Source organism: Balaenoptera physalus, assembly GCF_965194825.1.
Source record: "Balaenoptera physalus genome assembly, chromosome: 16".
Lineage (NCBI taxonomy): Eukaryota > Metazoa > Chordata > Mammalia > Artiodactyla > Balaenopteridae > Balaenoptera > Balaenoptera physalus.
In genome coordinates, this window is record NC_138898.1 from 17,542,070 (window position 1) to 17,563,527 (window position 21,458).

The 21,458-nt window shown below is 43.0% G+C and overlaps 1 protein-coding gene across 15 annotated transcripts in view; it reads left to right on the forward strand.

Moving 5' to 3' along the window:
• PTPRT (protein tyrosine phosphatase receptor type T) overlaps positions 1-21,458 on the forward strand; it is a 1,093,164-nt gene that overhangs the window by 489,225 nt on the left and 582,481 nt on the right. For all 15 annotated transcript variants that reach the window (XM_082430071.1, XM_082430082.1, XM_082430079.1 and 12 more), the window contains exon 7: positions 5,123-5,416. In XM_082430071.1, coding sequence (XP_082286197.1) covers positions 5,123-5,416 — 294 coding nt within the window. The remainder of the gene's footprint in view (positions 1-5,122; positions 5,417-21,458) is intronic.

Genomic DNA, 21,458 nt, shown 5'->3' on the forward strand with positions numbered 1-21,458 from the left:
CACGAATGAGAACTGATGTGTGCCTGAACAACCTCTTGTTAAGAAAGCTCACGGCAATCAAGCATCTGATGCTGCTGATGGAATTGTGTGGACAGAAATGATACACGATTAAAGGCTCATTCCCTCCAAATATTCCGGGGTTCAGTTCCAAGTAAGGTTTTGTGGCATTCTTCTTAATTCTGCTGGGTTACAGGCAAGCCATATTTTTGTTTGTTTTCCTTAGACTTTTATTTAGGTATCATTTACATACAGCGAAATACCTATATTTGTAGTGTACAGTTTGATGAGTCTTACACAATTCTAGTCAAGATAAGGAAATTTTTATCTCCCCAGAAAGTTTTCTTATGTGTCCTTCCAGGAAATCACTCCACCAGTGTTAACATGGTTCTGGTTGTTATTATTTAATCACGCAAATCAATGTGTAGTACATTTTAACACCCCAAAAAGTTCCATTATGCCTCGTCCGAGTCAGTACCTGTTCCCACAGGTAACTGTAATTATGGCTTTTATCGCCATAGATAGTTTTGCCTGTTCTTGAACTTTTCATATAAATGGAATCATTATGCATTCTGCTTTTGCACAACATAATTTTCTTTTGAGATTTGTCCATGGTGAGTATCAGTTGTTTGTTCCCTTTCCCTTGCTGCGTAGTATTCTGTTGTATGTATGTGTATCAGTTGATTGATCCATAAGCATCAGCCTAGGCCTGGCTTGTCCTATGATTTTCTCCTCTTCAGCAGCTTCTCAATTAACTTCTTTCTCTCCTTATTCCTCTTTCTCTCAGTCCTTGAGCGAAAGCTGGAATGTGAGCTCCTGGCAACCAGGACTGTGTCTGTTTTGTCTACTGCTGTATCCTCAGTGGCTAGGACTGAGTGTGACATGAAGCAGATACTCGATGTTTATATAATGAGTGAATGAATAGGTGTGCAGAGTACATAGTTTTTAAAAATTGTTTACCAGTCTGGCTCTGGGTGGTACCTTACGAAGCAACTCAGAACTACAGGATTCCTAGGACAGTCTCTTTGCTCACAGACTTAATGTGAATTTCTGGCCCCATAGATCATGCCCAGATGTCCTCTGCAAGAGCTTCCCTAAGCTCTCGACTAGATTAGGCCCCTTCACAGACCTCATAACTGTTCCTGTCACCCCATCATAACTCTCATTCCACGTTATTATCAATGCCTCTTTAATTGGCTGCCTTACCCCGTGAGTCCGTGGGTACAGACAACCTGTATTTCTTTTCACCACTAAATTGCACACGCTCAGCACTCTGTCTGGCACACGAGAGGCACAGAGTACACACTAGTTGGGGTTTCTTTCACAGGGAGTTTCTCTCTGCCAGGTTGTTCATCTCAACACCCCACAATTAGACAAAGCCCTTCATGCAGAGAAAGATGGATTTGAAAACATGGCCTGTGCCCATTCATATGTGGAAGCCCTAATCCCAATGTGATGGTATTAGGAGTTGGGCCTCTGAGAGCTGATTAGGTTTAGATGTGGTCATGTGTGCAGAGTTCCCATTATGGAATTAATCCCCTTGTAAGAAGAGGAAGAGACCAGCACCATGTGAGGACACAGCAAGAAGGCACCTGTCTGCAAACCAAGAAGAGGGTCCCCACCAGACACTGAATCTGTTGGAACCTTGATCTTGGACTTCTCAGCCTCCAGAACTGTGAGAAATACATGTCTGTTGTGTAGGCCACCCAGTCTATAGTATTTTGCTATAGCAACCCAAGCTACTAAGGCAGCCTCTGTGGAAGATTTCTACCTAAGTTATAACATTAAATGGGTAGAATCATGTTTTTTTCCTTCAAATGTTTTAGCCCAGATGTTGAATCTATGAATGTGCCGGGTGGGTCATAGTCTTGGGAACCTAGACATTTACTTGGCGTTGTCCTGGGGAAATCTTGGCATGTTTATTTTCACCCAAACGCTTGCGAACCTGGAGCCTGGAAGTACTAGGTCTATGACCCCTACATCAAGTTCCATTTCCTTACATGATTGTGCTCCCAGCCTTTAGCCCCTGCAACAAAGGGTCAGGGTCCCAGAGAAGTGTCAGCTATTAGGGGCATGTGGGCTGTCATTAGAATCTCTGTGGATTTCCTTTATTTTCAGCACGGACTCTTCAAGGGTTCATGTAGGGGCTTCAAAAGGGTTCGTGAATTCCTGAAATGATGTACAGAACTCTAGGTAGTAGACTTATGTGCATTTTCCTGGGGAAAGTCTGGAACTTCTCACCACATTTTCATAAGGTCCTTTGTATCCCCCAAAGTTAAAGACTACTCTTATAGACTTCCTTCAATGATCTTTCTGATTAATTGCTTCAACATCTCAAGTACAAGAGGAGAAAACGGTGGGCGGGAATGCTACCTGGGCCCTGAGTTCCAAAGCTGCCTACACCTCCTTCTAGCTTCATGGCCTCTCCCTGGTCCTTGGTTTCCTGTCTGGTGACTCTGGTGGTTGGATTGGATGTCTTCATAGAGTTCTTGCACTGTCCGTCTGAACAGTTCATCTCAGAGAGGACAACTGATACAGATAAACACTGTCTTCCTGTGCATTATTTAAAAAGGTGGTACCTACCAAAAAAAATCATTCTGTGTCTCGTTCCTGCTTTTTTCTCTTTGAACCACTAGTACATGTGGCTTCTAAAGAATGCCATTTATAAGTCTATAAATTACTAAAAACAGAAAAAACAAGAATAATCTGATGGCCTCTTGGTGCCAAGTACAGGAAACACTAGGACGTACTTCATGACAATTCTTGAGGGGTCAGAGGGAAGGATAGTCTGCACATGGACATGTAAACTAGTTTGTCATTTGTGATGGAGACATTTATATCCTCGAGGGAATGTCGCTTACTATACTTGCACCTACCTTCAGAAATACATGAAAAGGGACTAAACATTTGGAAAGATTGATACTTTATTTTCTTTCTGGTGGTCAGCAATTTACTGCTAATGCCTGAAATAGGAGAGCAGTTACCATTGTGGAAAGTCAGTGGAAGAGAGTTTAATGTAGCCACTTGCTCAAGCCTTAAAGTATTAAAGCCTGCTGATCTTAATTCTGTCTAGGGCTGGTCTGTGAATAATTATACTAAGGAATTGGACAGAGTCATCACAAAGCTATAAAATATCACCCGTGGGGCCTCATTGGAGACTGATGGGAACTCTGGAGAGTTGATAATGGTGATCAAAGGGTCTATATATTTAAAATGCACAAAGGATAAGCCCAGAAATTATCTGCCTGCCAACTTAACTTCTCTACTTGGAACAAATTATCCAAAAATCAATTTGCAAACACCTTTGAGATAACAAGGCCTTGAGTAATAACCTCCATGGCTTTGTAAAGAAAAGCATCTAGCTTGACTAATCTGCTTAATTTCCTTCTCTGACCAAATGGCAGGCTATAATAGAGGCAATCTGAACTTGTCCCTGAAGATTTGCTTCGAGTCACACTGAGAAAATATTGTCCACCTCTGCTTCATAATGATTATTCTCTTTCTGGAGAATCTTTGTTGCTAGATAATTAATTAGAAAGAAAACACTGAATGAGCCCTGTCTATCCCAGAGCTGTCACCTGAGTTCCAAACTGAAACTCATACCTGCCTTAGCCACCTGAATAGCTCAGAGGCTCTCCAAAAGTTCTTGAGCACAGCTACGTTGTATTCCACCCCCAAATGCCTTCCCCACCCTTCACTTCCTAGTTCTACTCCAAGAATCAATAACTTGTTCATACCCTTTGATAGATAATCTCCTTCCTGGAAGTTGGTCCTAGGAAAATATGAGACGAGATGGAGTGGAATCATTTGCACAAAGATGTTCTTTGCAGCAAACAACTCATGTGCCCAACAATCGGAGAATAATTAGTGGAATTATCTGATGGACTGTTCTATCACTATTAAAGACAGCGATGGTAAAATCCACATAGTATATAAACAAAGTCCTTTGGATCTAATAAGTGAGGGAAGGAAAGAAAATCTACATTGGGTCTATGTGTTACTGTAACCACAAAAAAATGGTTTAAGTATACGCATAGAAATTGGAATGGAACATGGAGAAATAAAAATGGTGATTATATTGGGTGGTAGGGAAGGGGGCCTATTTCCTCTTTCTTCTCACTTCTTTATTGTTGTCCCGCTGCCATTTTTTGCTACAAATAAAAATAAATATATCCACATTGATCTGTAGAAAATGGGTATCGAGAGGCAAACAGCTTTCCAAAGGGAGAGCTGGTCTTGAAAGGCATCAGATGTGGGTTCCATCCTGCCTTACCTGCTCCACTATCTTGGTTAGGTGATCTGATCGCTTGGGTTCTCAGTTTTTTAATTCATTAAAACGGAGGTGATAATGTCCCAAGAATTACACAAAGTGATGCAGGTGAGATTTTCTGGTAAATAAGGATAAAGTAAATGATAATTTGCCAGTGAGCTAAAAATTGCCAGAAAGAGGCCACCATTAATGCTTGCTGAAATTCTGGTCTGTTTAGCTGAAGTTATAGAACTTAATGGAAGAGAGATGGCAACACATAGGAGATCCAAGATTATTCAGCATGACTTTTCCCTTGACCCTTGATTCCCATTGGGGTCACTGTGGCCAGTGCCCCTCTCTCTGCTGGAGGAAATTGCTAGGGTTGAGGAAGAAGCTGAATTCCTGCTATGCCATCATCCCTTTGCTACTTAGGCTCCTATCACTATTTGGAAGAACATCCACTAACAATCTGTGTGTTCCTATAAAAGAAATGTTTGTAAACTCCTGACTCTCCTGGGTTTTGAACCAAACTCCGCTTTAGTAAAGGCAGGTTCTCATTTGAGGTTAGAAAAGAGACTATTACCCCAGGCAGCTTTGCCGTGTTCAAGAAAAAAATCTTTTCCTCACAATGGCCATCATTCTTTCCTTTCTTTAAATTAAGGAGATACAATAGGTGTTGAATATAGTTACTTAAGATATACTGATTCAGGCATTTACATACAATTATTTAATTAAAGTAGGTCGTGAATGGGTTGAGAAAGGGATTTGGGCTGTTTTCTATGGCTGTCCGGAATTCTGTCCTTTGTCCTCACATGTTTGGAGTCTGCTCTGTAAATCTTTTGGGTCTGACATCCTTTGCTGATTCCTGTCTTTCAGAGCCTCCCACTCCCATCGCCCCCCCAGAGCTGCTGGCCGTGGGGGCCACATACCTGTGGATCAAGCCGAATGCCAACTCCATCATTGGAGACGGCCCCATCATCCTGAAGGAAGTGGAGTATCGCACCACCACCGGCACCTGGGCAGAGACCCACATCGTCGACTCTCCCAACTATAAGCTGTGGCATCTGGACCCCGATGTGGAGTATGAGATCCGGGTGCTGCTCACGCGACCAGGGGAAGGGGGCACGGGACCGCCAGGGCCTCCCCTCACCACCAGAACCAAGTGTGCAGGTAGGACTCTTCTTCCTGACTCCGTTTTGAGAGGTTGGGCAGTTGCTGGGAGTGATTGCTCCTGTGACAGTCACTCCTCAACTTTGGTATGAGTGTGCTTCCTGTTGTGATAAAAAAAACCAACAGAGTTTTGGTCTTGTCTTAGAGGCTCCAGAGGCATGTCTGGGGACCTCCTGGCTTTGACTGGGAGTCTAAGAACCCCCTGACTCTAGCTGTGTCATGGAGAGGTTCCTGGTCCTGAAAGTGTTTCCCGGGACACTGGTTCCCTCTCTCCAAGGGCTTCTGGTGCCACTGGTGTGCCTGAGCCTTCCTAGTGCTGACATTGCCTCTGAGGGCTCTTGATTCTGTGTCTCTGAGGGCTCCTGGCCTTGTTTCTCTGAGAGCTCCTGGGCCTGCTTCTCTGAGAGCTCCTGGCTGTGTCGCCGAAGGTTCCAGGCTCTGGTTGTATCTCCGGGGGCTCCTGGCTCTGATCATGTGACCTGAGGCTTCATTTGGTCTATGTCTCTGAGTGCTTCTGATTCTTGTTGCATATGTCAGGTGTTCCTGATTTTATTTTTGTCCCTGAGGATCTCTGGGCTGGGCCTGTGACCCTAATGAGCTCTTGGTTTTGACAATGTCCCTGAGGGCTCCTGGTTCTAGTTCTGTCTCTGAGGGGCTCCTGGTGCCAGCTACATCTTGAGTGCCTCCTGGCTCTGAAAGTGTCTCTCAGTGGATTCTGGAAATGCCTTAGTTCCTGAGAGCCTCCCACCTCTGTGTCCCTTGGGGGTTTCTGGCACCTACTTAGGAGCCTGGGCTGAGACTCTCTGTCCAAGGGTCCTTTGGATTCTACATCCCTATAGGCGCCTGGCTCAGTGTTCCCTCCAGCCAGGCTCCAGCGGTTTCTCTGAGGTTCCTGGATGCTGCTAAAGAGTTTGCGGACTAGGGGTATGTATGGGAGTGTTCTTTGTATCTATCCCCAAGAGCTCTAGGCTTCTGTGGTGTTTCTAATAAGGGGTATTGTCTGGGATTGTACCCCTGACTGTACCCCTGAGATGTTCTGGCTTCAAATGCAACTCAAGAAATTAAAAGGACTCAGTGTTTTATGGATTTGTTTGTTTGTTTTTTGCTGCAAATCGCATTATTTATTTTATCTCATTTTTCCTAAGTAACCATTTGATGTAAGTACTTTTATCTCATATATAAATGAAAGAATAGAGACTCAGTATTTTTAAAAATTTTATCCAAAGTCATAGAGTTGGCCAGCAGCACACTCAGGATTTGCCCTCAGGTTTCCTGACTCGAATGCCCTTGATCGTGTGGTGTGCAGAGCTGGGGGTGCTCCAGTGGCGGACCAGGGAAGTGGCAGCATGAGCCATTGACTTCTGAGGGAAAAGGAATCCCTGATGGCTTCTGGGTGGGCAGAGAAGGACCCATCAGCACAGTGACTTCCGTGGAACAAAAAAGTAAAACACAGTCAGCTCTGCTATAATGCAACGTACGTGTGCCTAAAAATCATTGCACTGTTCAAAGTTATGCAGTAAAAACCACTGGGCTTATGGGGGAAAATGGGGCTGGGGCACAGCACTCATCAGTGACACACCAAAAAGAGAGGAACCTAGTAAAAATGGCAGCACAATTGTACACGTGTTAATGGCTACGATATGCATAAATACTGTACTACAAATGGGGTGTTACCGTGAAACGTCCTGCAGTTTGCCTGTGGAAGTGGGTATCAGAAAGGCTGCAGCCCATGAGCTTCTGTGCAGTGGTGGAGGAGGGCTGTCTGAAAGTGGCAGTAAGTTGTGACACCATGTGTGGATCAATGTGGCTTGTAACACACACAGTGAACGAAGGAAGCAGGTAGATGTTTGAGGTGGGTGCGTCTTGTGTGTTCCTGCGTGACTCAGTCCAGCTGGGTGCAGTTTTCTGCTTCACTAGTGTTTCTGTGTACAAAATCTCACATAGCAAATATGAAATTCATGTTATGCTCACATTGTTCCCTAATATATCAATCGTGTTGGAAGACATTTGCATTTTCAAAATAAGCGTTATAGCAGAATTGACTGTAACCATTCTTAAATATCTCAGTAGTGCGTCTTGGTAGCATGTAACCCAAAGTTAGTGAGTATTTCCTTTGCTTGGGAATATTCCTTTGAATGTTATTGAACCACCACGATGAACGGAGATGCCATTTTCTTGATTAGTTTCAAAAACAGGCCTTTGGTAAAATCCCTCATTGAAACCTGATTATAAAACTTACTACTTTAGAAAGACATAAGGATATGTTATTAAACCAGGTAATGCCTTATCTCAGCTTTGCAATTCAGTATTCATCCATAAAAATAATTGATTTGATCCTGCCGATGAGACTTTTCTCTTTCTACAGGGTTTCCAGGGTTTTTGATCTTTATAAATGATATTCAAAGTACTTTAGCAGCCCCCATGGACTTATTTGCTGATGATCATATAATGCATTTTGAAATTCAATCGCAAGATGATCATCTCAATAAAAATTTACAATCTATTGCAAACTGTTGCCATGGCTGTGTAATGGATTTTACATGTTGAAAGCACGATTGTCTGACTATCACTATAAAAATTATGAGTTGAAAATGCTGTTTGTGGTTTTATATTTCAAAAAATATTGATTTTTAAGTAAGTTATGCCTAAAATCTTGAGTAACCCACATTTTACAAAATGTGTCATCAAAGAGGTAATCTTCTTTTCCACATTGCTACTGATAGTAGAATGTTCTTTGCCTCATAATTAATTTTTAAGAGAATTCCAGGGCTGATATCCATTTGTGGAGGCTGTTTATTGGGGTTGGTAGTCTGAGTTTTTCCCCCCTTTCTCTATTCTATTATTAATCATACTGGAAATGTACTCATTATTTTACAAAACAGAAAATGAGAGAGTGTGGAGTGTGGAAGGTATAATTTCTGCCCAGAGGAATTTACAGACTGGGTTAAGATTCCAACAAAACAGCAAAGAGAGTAAAGCATAAAGTCAAGTATTGAAATAGCACACTTTGTGGAGAAAAACAAGCTTGGTGTGGAAAGAGCAATGCTGTTAAAATGATCTCGAGCAGTGGATTTCGAAGTTTTGTCCCTGGACGAAGAGCATCGACGTCACCTGGGGACTTGTTAGAAATGCAAATTCTCAGGCCCTGTTCCCTGACCTAGTGAATCAGAAATTCTGGGGATGGAGGCCAGAGATCTGTGCTATAAGGAGCTCTCTGAGGGATGCTGACGCACACCCACATTTAAGAACCGCTGATATAGTGTCACACCCAGATGCCACTTTGGTTGTATGCCCATTATATTGCTTGATCCTTGAGGCAGTTCTGAGAGGTAGATGGGAAAAAACTGAGGCACAGAATCATCAGATGAAGCTCACGAGTCAATTACCTTCTTACAGCTAAATCTCTTGGCCTAAGGAACCTCTCCATCACATGGTTTGATGGCGTTTCCTCTGCAAATGTTCTCTTCAGGGTGGGACTGAGTGATAAAGAGACTGGTAACTATGGAGACAAGCTGAGCATGAATAGCCTCCATGCACTGCAGCTATAGTCCTGTTCATCAAACATCTACTGAGTCCCTTCCATGTGCCCAGCTCTGTGCTAGGTACTGGTGGCAGCGGCATGCAACTGGAAGCTACAAGCTCAGGTATCAGGAAGATGCCAGGAGGCCCAATTCAGCAAGGGCAGGTGGCGATGATTCTGGTTCTGCCGGGTCTGCCAGGTCACTAGGTAGATTCTTGGGGCACTGGGAGCAGGTTCTAACCCTTAAGGGGAGAGATTGTCAAGAGTTTAGCTATAGTGCAGCATCCCAGGCCAATAGTCTAGAGTTCATAGCAGGACCCTTAGCCAATTAAGCTAGAGCCTGGACAGATTTATCAGATAGGAACCTAGTAATGTGAGGATAAGAGAAGAGAGCCATAGATGACACTCCCAGGCTTCTGGTTTGGATGCCTGGGAGATGAGTGATGGAGCTATCTTCTGAGATGGAAAACACAGAAGACACTTTAGGGGCAAGAAAGCCAGCCCAGGTTTGAATATGTTGTGTTTGAGGTGACACTGCACAGCAGGTGATGGTATAGGTCAACCTGGAGCTCAGGAGAGACCAGAACGTTACCTCTTCTTCTTCCAGGAGAACTACCTGGTTACACCTGGATTTGAAAATCAGAAGGACGTCTTTGTACCAATGAAAGCAGTTTAATTCTCTTTCTTCACGCTGTTCTCTTGAGATGCCCCATTCATTTTTTTTTTCTATTCATCATTTTGTTCCTTTTGGTCAGTTTAATCATGCGCCGTCTTTCCTGAGATATAAGCCTGGGGAGCAAACACGATAATGTACATCAGAGTGCTTTGAAAAGCTCAAAATGCTCTTTAGATAACCTGTAATGAAACAAACCATTATTTGTTGCTATTATTGTTATGGATGTTACGATTATGAGTAATGATATCAAAACAGGAAGTCTTGCTTGTCCACTTCTCTGCACTGACTGGCATTTGGAAGGGTGGGCCATATTCTTTGGTTGTGTTTCATCAGCCCATGGGAAATGCCATTTCAGAACACGATGATCATACTGTAGTCTGGACTCTAAGAGATTTTCTGGTCTAGAGCAACAGGTGGTTTTCTCCAACACAAACGCAATAGCAGACGTCCAGTAATAGGAGCTGGGTCCTAGAAGGGCTCTCTGGTGCCCACCCAGCCTCACCTTGAATGCCACCTCCGATGGAGGTGCTCATGTTCTCCCATGGAGGACCAGGTCCCTGCTGGGGATCCTGGGCGGTTATTATTATTCACTACCCAGTGTTAGCCTAGTGATCATAAAACTCTGGATGGGGTGCTAGGTAGGAGCAGAGAGTATCCATTAGGTTGAAAGAGTGGGGGCAGTAGGCAGGCTCTTTGCATCAACTGTCTGGAGTCCACAAGGAGAACCAAGGCCAATGGCATTGACGACGGGGCCCAAGGTCAGTAAGTGGGGAAGGCAGGTGAGAAGATAAGAGGTGCAGACACCATACTGGTCCAACCTGGCCCTGCATCTTTTCTGCAGGTACCGCTTTTAATGGCCCGAGCACCTGCTTCTTGATGTCTTAAAATGATCACTCAGAAACTCTCCCTCATTTTTACCCAAGTCTGCCTCCATGCAACACTCACTTATGGATTCTGGTTTTACTCTCGGGTGACCTATTCCTCCATATCTCAAAAACAGGTCTATAGCAACTAAAGTTTTCTGTCTTATGCTCCAGAAATCTATTTCCCCAAAAGCTGTGTTTCAGGCAGACCCTGGGCAGCTCTCTTCACATCATAGCTATGGGATCACAACTCCACAATCCAGCAAGCCAAGTGATCATATATCCCCCTGGGATTGCTTACTCTCGTAAATCAAAGGGCCCTTGCCTGGGAGTCCACTTCATCGTGGTCTCACAGGGTTCAGGCTCTCTAAGTGAAAAGCGACTTGATACAGCCAGACACACGACATGCACTGCTGATTTGGAGAGCTCTTTTCCTATTGCCTCCACCTGAGGGTTGATTGCACATTATATTTTATTTACATATTTATGGATTTCTACTGGAAGTGATATGTGTCTGCCCTGCTCTTTTCTCCAAGGGGATAAAAAAGAGAAATTCCAATTGCTGGGCTCAATGAAGTGAGGGTAGTCATTAGAATTTAGTGAAAAGAATAGGGGCTTTAGAGCTAAAAAGATTCTGATTTTTATTTCAAGCTGGCACTTGTTAGCTGGATGATCATGGGTGATATTACTTCTCCTGTCGGTGCCTCAGTTTCTTTTCTTCCATTTGTGAGAGATTACAGTATACCACTGTGTTGTGAGGCTTCAGTGAGACAAGTTATCTGCCTAGCAGAGAACCCGGGACATAGAAGCCCCTTTTAATGAACGGTTTTTAGAAATAATCTCAGGCCTGGGAAGATTCCCCTCACTGTAGCATCATGGACCCTGCCGTAAAGGATTTCTCCAGTTGCTGTTCTCTTTACTTTCTCCGCGGTGGATTCATGCAGAAGCTCTGATGAGTGGCTCTGCAGGTGTTCTGGTGCCTTTGACGTGTGGCTGCAGGACCTAGAGGTGGCTGCAGTGGTACTTGATGATGCGGGAGGGGGAGATGGGAATTGTCCTTTTATAATTCCGTCTCCAGTGTTAAGTAAGAGAGAGAAGCATGTTTTCCAGACCCTTCTCTCTTCTGGGAGGCCAAGGCTAGTGGGAATGAGGCCTTGGCAGACAGGGAGCGGAGGTGAGTCCTGCCCCTCTGCAATGAGCATCCTCAGATTGGTGTGTTTTTAGTCTAGCTTGCAGTTCTAGGGCAGAGTGGAGGGACAGAGAGAGGGAAAGAGGAATTTAGGGTCTAGAAAATAGAACAGAGCTACGTAACTAGCATTGCGAGGCTTTTATTTTTATTTTTTTCATTTCTGTAAGCCTCAGTTTCACTCTCTGTAAGGTGGGGGTAGCATAACCTGGCTTAACTCGTAGGGCTCTGAATTAGAAGTAAATGGAAACTTCCTTCTGGGCAGGATGGTGATATGAGCACAGACATCTAACTCCTATCTGTGCCCTGCTATGACCTTGGTGGGCTGATCCATAAATCTTAGGGAAACACAGCAAGATGAGCCAATAGAAGTAGAATCACCATTCCGCCCAGAATCAAAGCAAAATTTAAAGACCCACGGAGAACTCATTAACGCAGTGAGAAACTAGGGGAGGAGAGGTCTCCCATGCAGGCCATACCATGCTCAAAGGGACATTGTCACCGGAGCAGTGCATGTGATCCCAGACTGAAGGCAGCCGCAGAAGAGGGACTGTGGCCACCTCTTCCTCAAGATGACTTGGAGAAGCGGCACTGACTGCCCTCCACTTCCCCTCCCTTCCCACGCCGTTGCCTCTGCTGCTTTGACACTTCCTTTCTTCCCCGGAGTGTAGGACCTTGGGGAGAGTTACCTCCAAGGGGGTGAAGAGGAGGGAAGGCCTCTTCTCATCACACCTGGTTCAGGAGCTGCTGCATGAGACAAGAAGTGTCTGCAGAGGAGCCGAGCATCTGCTAGGGCACGAGATGTCCATCTCCTCTTCCTGTGGACCCTCTCCCCTCCCTCCCACTGCACACATAGTACCTACAAGTGGTTACCTTAGACCCCGCTCCCACTTGGCTTAGGGAAGAGGAGGAGAAAAGAAAGTTTTCTCACTTTACACCTGCAATTCACAACCTCAGGGACTTTCATCCCAGCCTGCACAGTCTCCCTACTGGATGGGCTGAGCGTGGTATCAGAGCAAAGAGTGAGGGTCCAGTTGGACACTGCTTAGCAGTCTCTGGAAGGGACATCTGGAAGTGTCTTAGCTGTTCTCTGTAGAACGGGGCAGCGCTTACTCCTTACTCTTCTTGGTTTTGTAGCCTTGGGTGAAATTCCAAAGTGACAAGAAAAGCCCTCTTAAACATCCTGTTAGGTTTAGATTTTTCTGCGACTCTCTGCTCCCTAGAGAACTAGGGCCACCTGGGAGGTGAAGCACAGTAAGTCAGATAACACACTCTGGTAAACACTCCCCCATCCCTACTAACTTTGAAGGTTGAGTTTAAAGAAAAAGTGAGCCACAGAGCGGTATTAATGAGAATAAAAGCTAACAGTGTTTGTTTGTTTGTTTATCCAGCTAGCTGGACTAAAGACATGGCCCCCAAATATATTAAAATTGGAGGTCAGTCATTCCTGTACTGATGGAGATCTTGAAATAACAGCACAAAGAAAATGGATGATTATAGTAATGAAAACAGCAGCTACCCTTGAGTATGGTAGCTTGAGTATCTTCCGTTCATGAGGGCCATTGTATTGAGCTTGTTACAAGTAACTGTTTTACTTGCAATTCTTGCACTAGGAGGGTGGGTATAATTTCCTCCACTGACTGGAAAGTAAGTGACTGACCCAAGGCTATATACCTGCCCAAGTGGCCCAGCTGGGAATTGAAGTTTTAATTACAAAGCTGCAAAGCTCCAGCTCTTCCTCATATGACCCCTGAAATCCAGCATCATAATGAAAGCATAAGGCACCATGATCAGAAATGCACCGATGAAAAAAGTTGAATATTAGAAAAACTATTGGTCTAATGCTTCGTATCAGTGGGTCAAAAGATGAAAACCATCTGATCTTCTCCGGGGAGACTGAAAAGTAATTTGAAAAAATTCAGCCTTCATTACCGATCAGAATTCTGGGTAAGCTAGGAATGGAAAGGCACTTTCTTATTTCTAGCAGAAAATGTTCTTATAGCCTCAAAGCCTGAGAGAATAAACTAAACCAAAAAAAAAAACAAAAAGCTATCAGAACTACTAAGAGATTTCAGTATTATGGTGGGACACAAAGCAAATAAACAAAAATCAATAGCTATATGCCAGTAATCACCAGTATAAAAAATAATAAAATGTATCCTATTCTCAAATGCAATTAAAATATAAATACTTAGGAGAAAACCAAGAAATGTGCAGAAACTATACGAAAACACACACACAAAACTTTATCGAGGATGATAAAACAAGACCTGAATAAATGGAGAGATATATCATGTTGTTGGATTAGGAAGTTTAATATTGTGAAGATATCAGTTCTCCCCCAATTAATTTATGGGTTTAATACAATTGCAATCAAAGCCCTAATGAGATTCTTTTTGGAACTTGACAGAGTGATTTCAAAATTGATCTGAAAGAATATATAGGAGACTGTAGTGAAGAACACTTTGAAAAGTGGTGGTTTGGCGGGGAGGGGGTGGATTTCACTGTGAAATATCTGCGTTTATTATAGCTATAATAATGAAAGCCCAGAAAATAATCCAGCATAGAGTGAAACTGGCTTTCAAAGTTTATTTGAATGGAGAATTCATATAAACATATTATATCTGTAATTGGTTAATAATTTGGAATTGAAATAGAATGCATTGCATAGATATCACGATATGCTAATAAATAAATTCTGGATCGATTAAGAAGTTAAAAGCAGAAAAAAGGAAGAACCAGAAGAAAATAAAGAAAATATTGTTCTGTATGAGGAAGGAATTACAGTCCATTAAAAGGAAATGCATCCGCCATTGAGTCATGGCTTACAAATTTAGTCTGTAAAAAAGGAAGAAGAAGAAAAATCTATGCTATACTAACAAAATTCAGAAAGCAAATAGGTAAACTGAGTGTGGAAAACTATGTGACAAAATAAAGAAAAAAGGGATAATATTCTTACACGTAAAGAGCTCTAATAAGTCAATAAAAATGTCATCACACTGATTTTTTTTTTTAGAAAGGGCTAAGAGGTATAAATAGGTAACCGCCAAACAAAATATGAATGGTGAAAAACAAATTTAAAATGTCCAGTGTCACAGATAATCAAATAAATGAATTTTAACCTGTAAGATTACCAAAATATATCTACTTTTAAGTGATAATAACCAGCACTGTCAAGGACAAAGGAAGCAGGCATTTCTACAGGTGGGTTAGCTGGCACAGTGTATTTAGAGGACAATTTGCTCATTTTTTTTTCTAACAAAATAATCAGAGCTGCTGAAAAAGAATTGTATACATGGAGGTCATCACTGTATTATTTATAAAGGCAAAAACTTGGAAATCACTTAACTGCCCCAATAGGAACATAGTTAAGTAAAGTTTTATGCATGCACACGGTGGAATTCTATGCCGATATTACAAACCATGTTTTCAGGGAATATCTAATGGCATGGGTTCATGCTATGGTAAGTTTAAAAAAAAAAAAAAAGCTTACAAAACCACATGTGTAATTACTGTCCCAATTTTTTGAAATATAAATACACAGGCCATATCTCAGCTGGTGCCCATTTGTCAGTTAGAGCTACAAAGTATTGAGCAGAATCCCCCATTCCAGGTCCTGCACTTGGTTTGATCCTGCCCCGAAGACATCTGGAGATTCCCAGGGGAGCACCTGTGTCCCCTGTTCACTGCCTGCTCTGAGTTCCAGAACATCACTCTGTCTTTCCTGGCTGTGCTAATGGGGTCAGATGTGAAACTGGCCCCTCTCTACCACTGTCCCAAAGCTGCACAAGCGCCAGGCTGTCTCCTGCAGCAGCAGTACCTCTCTTGATGCTTGGAAGGGGGGGAGGGGCACAGGCAAGAGATGACATTGCAGGGCTGCCCAGCAGACAACTCAAAATCCTTTCACAGCCTTAAAAGTCCTTTCAGTGGGCAGGGATTTTTCCCATTTTTCTCTCCTCTCTCTCCCAGATCACCTACAGGTGATGCAAAGTCTTCTTCTCATTTCCGGAGAGGTCTCTAACTTCAGGTCCAGTCCTCTCTTTGCACATCTTTTGCATTGAGGTGAACATTAAAGGGGGAGTTTGGGGAGGGCAGCTAAGAGATCTTAACCGAGACCGAGACCAACCGAGATCTTAACCTTTCTTTTTTTTTTTTTTTTTTTTTAAATTTATTTATTTATTTATTTATTATTTTTGGCTGTGTTGGGTCTTCGTTTCTGTGGGAGGGCTTTCTCTAGATGTGGCGAGCGGGGGCCACTCTTCATCGCGGTGCGCGGGCCTCTCACTATCGTGGCCTGTCTTGTTGCGGAGCACAGGCTCCAGACGCGCAGGCTCAGTAGTTGTGGCTCATGGGCCCATTTGCTCCACAGCATGTGGGATCTTCCCAGACCAGGGCTCGAACCCGTGTGCCCTGCATTGGCAGGCAGACTCTCAACCACTGCGCCACCAGGGAAGCCCTTAACCTTTCTTTTAATGGGACCAACCCTCCCTTAAAAAACGTATTTTAGTCTATGTGCTCTCATGCACACATACAGACAACACACACCCTATATATGGTATATATGTACACTTATAGGAATATATGTGTATGTATGTGTGTATATATAATATGTATACATAAATGAGATTATGGGTCACTGTAAATGTCTTCTTTGTTTTGCTATGTTATATAAAATTTGTACAACTTGAAAGCAGGTTTCCCCCTTAAAGTCAAATGTGAATGTGAAAGATTGTTATAAATGTTAAAGCACTCTGTATAAATGTGAGAGATTATTTTTATCATAGTTAGTAAATCACTGATGTTCTTGGAAGGTGCAAGAACAGTTGCACATTTGCTGAGCCCTGGGATGCAAACCAAGCTTTACTCTCTGCTCAGATGGAGAAAAGGGTGGTCAGACGAGGAGTCTGCCTACAGCTCCATCTGAATTGGAATCCAGGTTGTGCCCTTAGGATGCTAGACAGCTTTGGGCAGTGTGTTTAACCTCTCTGATCCCTTTACCCGTCTGTTAAATGGGGATTATACTGCTTATCTCACTGGATAGAAATAAGGGTCATTAATATTAATGACGGCTAATATTGCAGTGAATCTGCTTGCAGCCCCAAAAAGGAAGGTACGTACCATCAGCACCATCACTACCAAAGCTTAGAGAGGTTAAGTACTTTGTTGCAAGTCATGAAGCTTATTAGGAAGTGGCTGAGGTTAGAGCTTATCAAGTCTGACTCTAATCCCTGCTCTTACCGGACCTGGCTATATAACTGTAAGTGCGTGGTACAACGCCTAGAACTTAGTAGGTGCTTAGTAGATTGGAGCTTCAGGCAATTTAACAGCCTAGAGGCTCTCTTTCTCTCTCCCTGCCCAGGCCCTCCTCACCAGTAAACCCTAAGATCTTCACTGCAGTGGGTCCAAGGGACAAAGGGTAGCCACTTGCTGCGTTCCCAAAGGGATCTGGGAGGGCCGAAAATTTCAAGAGCTTGGCGTGCACCCTTAGCCAAAATTATGTCAGAGTCAGGGAAATCCCAGGGTGCCTTGCCCATCACTGGCATTCTGGAATGCAGAGACCTCATTACACTAGGAGTGGAATAGTATGTGCATCAGGGAGCACAAACCTGGCTTGATGCGGAGGAATTGGCTGCGCGTGCCAGAAAGCAGGGAAACCAGAACATCAGTCAGTGGTGGTTTCTAAATCATACCCACCACTGGCTTGACCCTCAGTCATTTTGAACTTCTTTAGTGGAGCTGTGGCAGGAGCTGAGAGGGTGCGTTGGAAGGTCTGTGGGGACCCACCAACGAGTGGGTGTCCATCCACCCTATAGACTTCCCTAGCAGGGGATGTCTTGAATCATTAGAAGCATGTAACTCTTCCCACTAATCCTTTTCCAGCTGGGCCCAGGGCTAAAAGCAGGTACAGTTGCTGCAGCTACTGTGGTATCTGCTGCTGTTCTTCCTCCTTTGTCCTCTTCATCTTTGTACTTGAAAAAAATAATGTATCTACAGCAAAGCAAATTTTTGAAAATAGAAAATATATCTCATATACCAATTAATTTCTTTGTTAGTGCATATTCCTTTTCAGTCATTGACCCCATTCTTATGTAATTATGCCTCATGTCCTATGTCTCTGCCTGTCACTCAACACCATAAAGTAAATATTTTACATGTTCTTAAGGAATTTTCAACATTGTTTTAATGGCTCCATAGTGTCCCGTAGAGTCTAATTGCCAAAATTTGCTTAACAATTCCTGTATTGTTGGATATTTGGGTGTTTCCAAAATGTCACCATCTTCCTGCCTTGTAACCTTCTGTTTGAATGATATTCTAGGCTGAATTTCAAGGAGTAAGGTATTAAAAGGTAGAGACGTCCTTATGGCTTTTGCTACATTTCACAGATTGCTGTCAATGAAATAATTATGCTATTTTTTTTGATGATATGAGCACTTTCAGTGTAACCCTTGACAAAATTATATACTATCATCTTTTAAAAATTTGTCCATTTCATAGGCATGAAGTGATATTTCAAGTCTGCTTTAATTCATGTCTCTTCATAACCTCCACTTCTGCATTCCCTCTGCCTCGCTCACGTGTGCCAGCTGCCACGCTAGTCTTTTTTCTGTTCCTCAAGTCTTTTTTCTGTTCTTCAAAAACACCATGGCCACCCTCTTTGCTGCCTCAGGGCCTTTGCCCAAGCTGTTTCTTCTCCCTGGAACTCTCTCTCCACTCATACTGTTCACCAGCTCATTCATCCTCCTCCTTTGCATGTCCCTTTAAAGGTCACTTCACAGAGAGACCTTACTTGACACCCTAATCTAAGTTAGTCTCCTTCCCACTCCCCTTTCGAACAATTTATGACACTGTTCACAGAACTTATCCCAGTTTGTGATTATCTAATTATTTGTGTCTGTTTGTTTATTGCATGCCCGTCCATTAGACTTTGTGCTTCCCCAAGGACACTCTAGCTTCATCCGTTCTGGTCGCTAGTGCCTGGAATCGTGACTGACACATAGTAGGCACTCAGTAAATCGGTGTTGAACGCGTGGATGTTATGGAGATATACGTGCTACACTGCAGAAAATTTGGAAAAGCAGAAAAATACACAGACAAAAATTTAAGTGACCCAAACAAGGCATCCATCAGAGATAAAAACTATTACCAAGTTGGTGTTTCTAATAGTTTCATGTGTTACATTGAACTCATTAATTAATATGGGGTTTATGTTGGTCTTTGGGACGCAGTTAGGTTTCAACTTGCTTTATAACCATTTGACCTATTGTCTCAGCACCATTGGTGGAATAAGCTTACAGTGCCCCAAGCAATGAGGAACTGGGGAAGGGAGGAGGGAATTCTTTATGGAGAAGGGAAGGAGGCTGGGAGCCTGACCCAAAGAAGGTTTGCAAAAGAAAGCCTATCAGAGAAAGGGGGCCCCTAACCGTGAATCTCCTGACCTGGCGTAATAGCCGGGCGGGCGGACATCCAGACCACAGTTCGGGAAACTCATCTTGGGAGGAAAACCCCAGGCCCTGTCCAAGTGGCTAATACCACCTGTGTTTGTAAATCCTTTACAGTACTATCTTTCTAGAGCCTTTTATAAACATTATCGATCCTCAGCGACTCTGAGACTAACTGGGATAATCACCACCATTTTACTCTAGGGGACGTGGAAGCTCTCAGGAGTTACGAGACCCTCCCTATATCTCAGATCTTGGGATAGCTGTGAAATAACATCCTGACCCCAAACTCTTCTGACGCCTGCCCTCCGGCTACTATCGAAGGTTTCAATGAGCTGTGAATCTTGGATTAACCTGATAGCTTGGGGGAAAGGTGGGGGGAACAGGAGGAGGCAGGAGTTCTGATTAATTGATTCCTTTTTTGAATTTGAAGGTTAAGCAGAAAATCCATTTAAAGTTGGCCCAGACTATTTTATATAGGATGGCATATGAACTAAGCACAATAAAATTGAGCCCAGAGGAGTATCCCAAGGGAGAAGTCAATAATGTGACCCATAATTGCCTTTTACAGTGGGTATGGTTATGTGCCCTTGACCACTGCACCCACCCCAAAGCATTTAATCAAAGCCATGGCAGTTTAGGCATCTAAAGGCCTCTGGCAGGCAGTTAACGGCCATCCCACTGTCTTGAGCTGTCCTAGACTCTGAACTCCCTGAGGACAGAGCCTTGTGCATTTCACTTCCGTGTCTGGCTGGTACATCCAGAAGTTTGAAGCAAGGATGGGCATGCATCCTCAATTAGGTGTGGCTAACAAGATTAATGATATTCTGTATTGTGGGGAGTTTAGGATTCAGAATGATTGGGCAGCGGAATGCCTGTAATATGCCAAGAGCATTAAACTTCATTCTGGCCACATATTTTCAAAGGTACCAGATGAAAGATATTACCTAGGAGAGTGCTGGTCCTCTGGGGACGAGCTGTAAACCCCATCATATGAACAGACTGGAGGGGTGCTGAGCAATATGTTTGCTTGAAAGTTAGAGAGACTCTGATGCCTGGAATTGTTCAGACTTCTGTACGTGGTGGGAAAGTTAGGGCAGCTCTTCACATTTTCACGGCATTTTGTAGTGATGGTGAAAGAAATATGTTTCTATTATTTTTATTTTGGAAGATACAGAAAAACACCAAAAGAATGTAAAAATCACCCATAACCCCACCACTTGGAGATAACTACTCCAAATTTTGGTGTAACTCTTCCAATGATTTGTTTTTGTTTTTTCTAATGCAGAAATGTACATCTCTTTACACAAAATTAAGCCAAAGTGTACATGTTCTATAACTGATTATTTAGCAGTATATAGTATATAGTGAACATTTTCCCATGCACTTATTATTTTTACTTCAATAAATACAAATAGGTATTAAGTAGGTGGCGTGATGAAGTAAATAGAGATGGTCTTGGTTTTTATGGATCCTGAAACGAAGGGGGAGATGTATATTACATTGAATATAGATACAGAAATACAGTCTGTCCTTAATTTCTGCAGACTCCATGATTGCAAATTCATCTACTTGCTAAAGTGTAATTGTGATACCAAAAGCAATACTCACAGTGCTTTCACGGTCATTCACAGACATGCGCAGAGAGGTGAAAAATTTGAGTTGCCAAATGCACACGTTCCCAGGTTGAACAAGGAGACGCTCTGCCTTCTTGTTTCAGGTCTCCTCCTCTAAATAATATCCTTTTCACGGTCTGTTTAGTGCCATGTTTTTCCCATTTTGGTGCTTTTTGTTGCTGATTTTTCTGTTTAAAATAGCCCCCAAGCATAGTGCCAAAGTGCTGCCTAGTGTCCCTGAGTGCAAGAAGACTGTGATGTGCCTTACAGAGAAAATACATGTGTTAGGTAAGCTTTGCTCTGCGTGAGTTACAGCTCTTGGCTGTGGGCTCAGTGTTAATGAATTAACAGTGTATATTAAACAAGGTATCTTTAAACAAAAACAGACATAAAACAAGGTTATGTATTGACCAGTTGACAAAAACGTTGTATCCGAGGCTCTCAGGAGCCTAGGAACAATGGTTCGGTATTTGCTCATTCAGTGCAACTTTATAGAACGTAACTATTGCAAATAGAGACAGCCAACTCTATGTATATACAAATCAGTAAGGTGGGGGGTGGTCAGGAATGGAGACATACATTTGGCTCTAGATAGCTCTTAAAACTGTTGAAAAATAATTTTCAAGACAAGGTAAAATCACAACTCTCATACAGAAGTAAAATCAACATGATTTTATTTGATTCATTTACGAGGAAACCGGTGAGGTGTCACAACCAGTGCAGAGGAAAATCCAAAAATCAG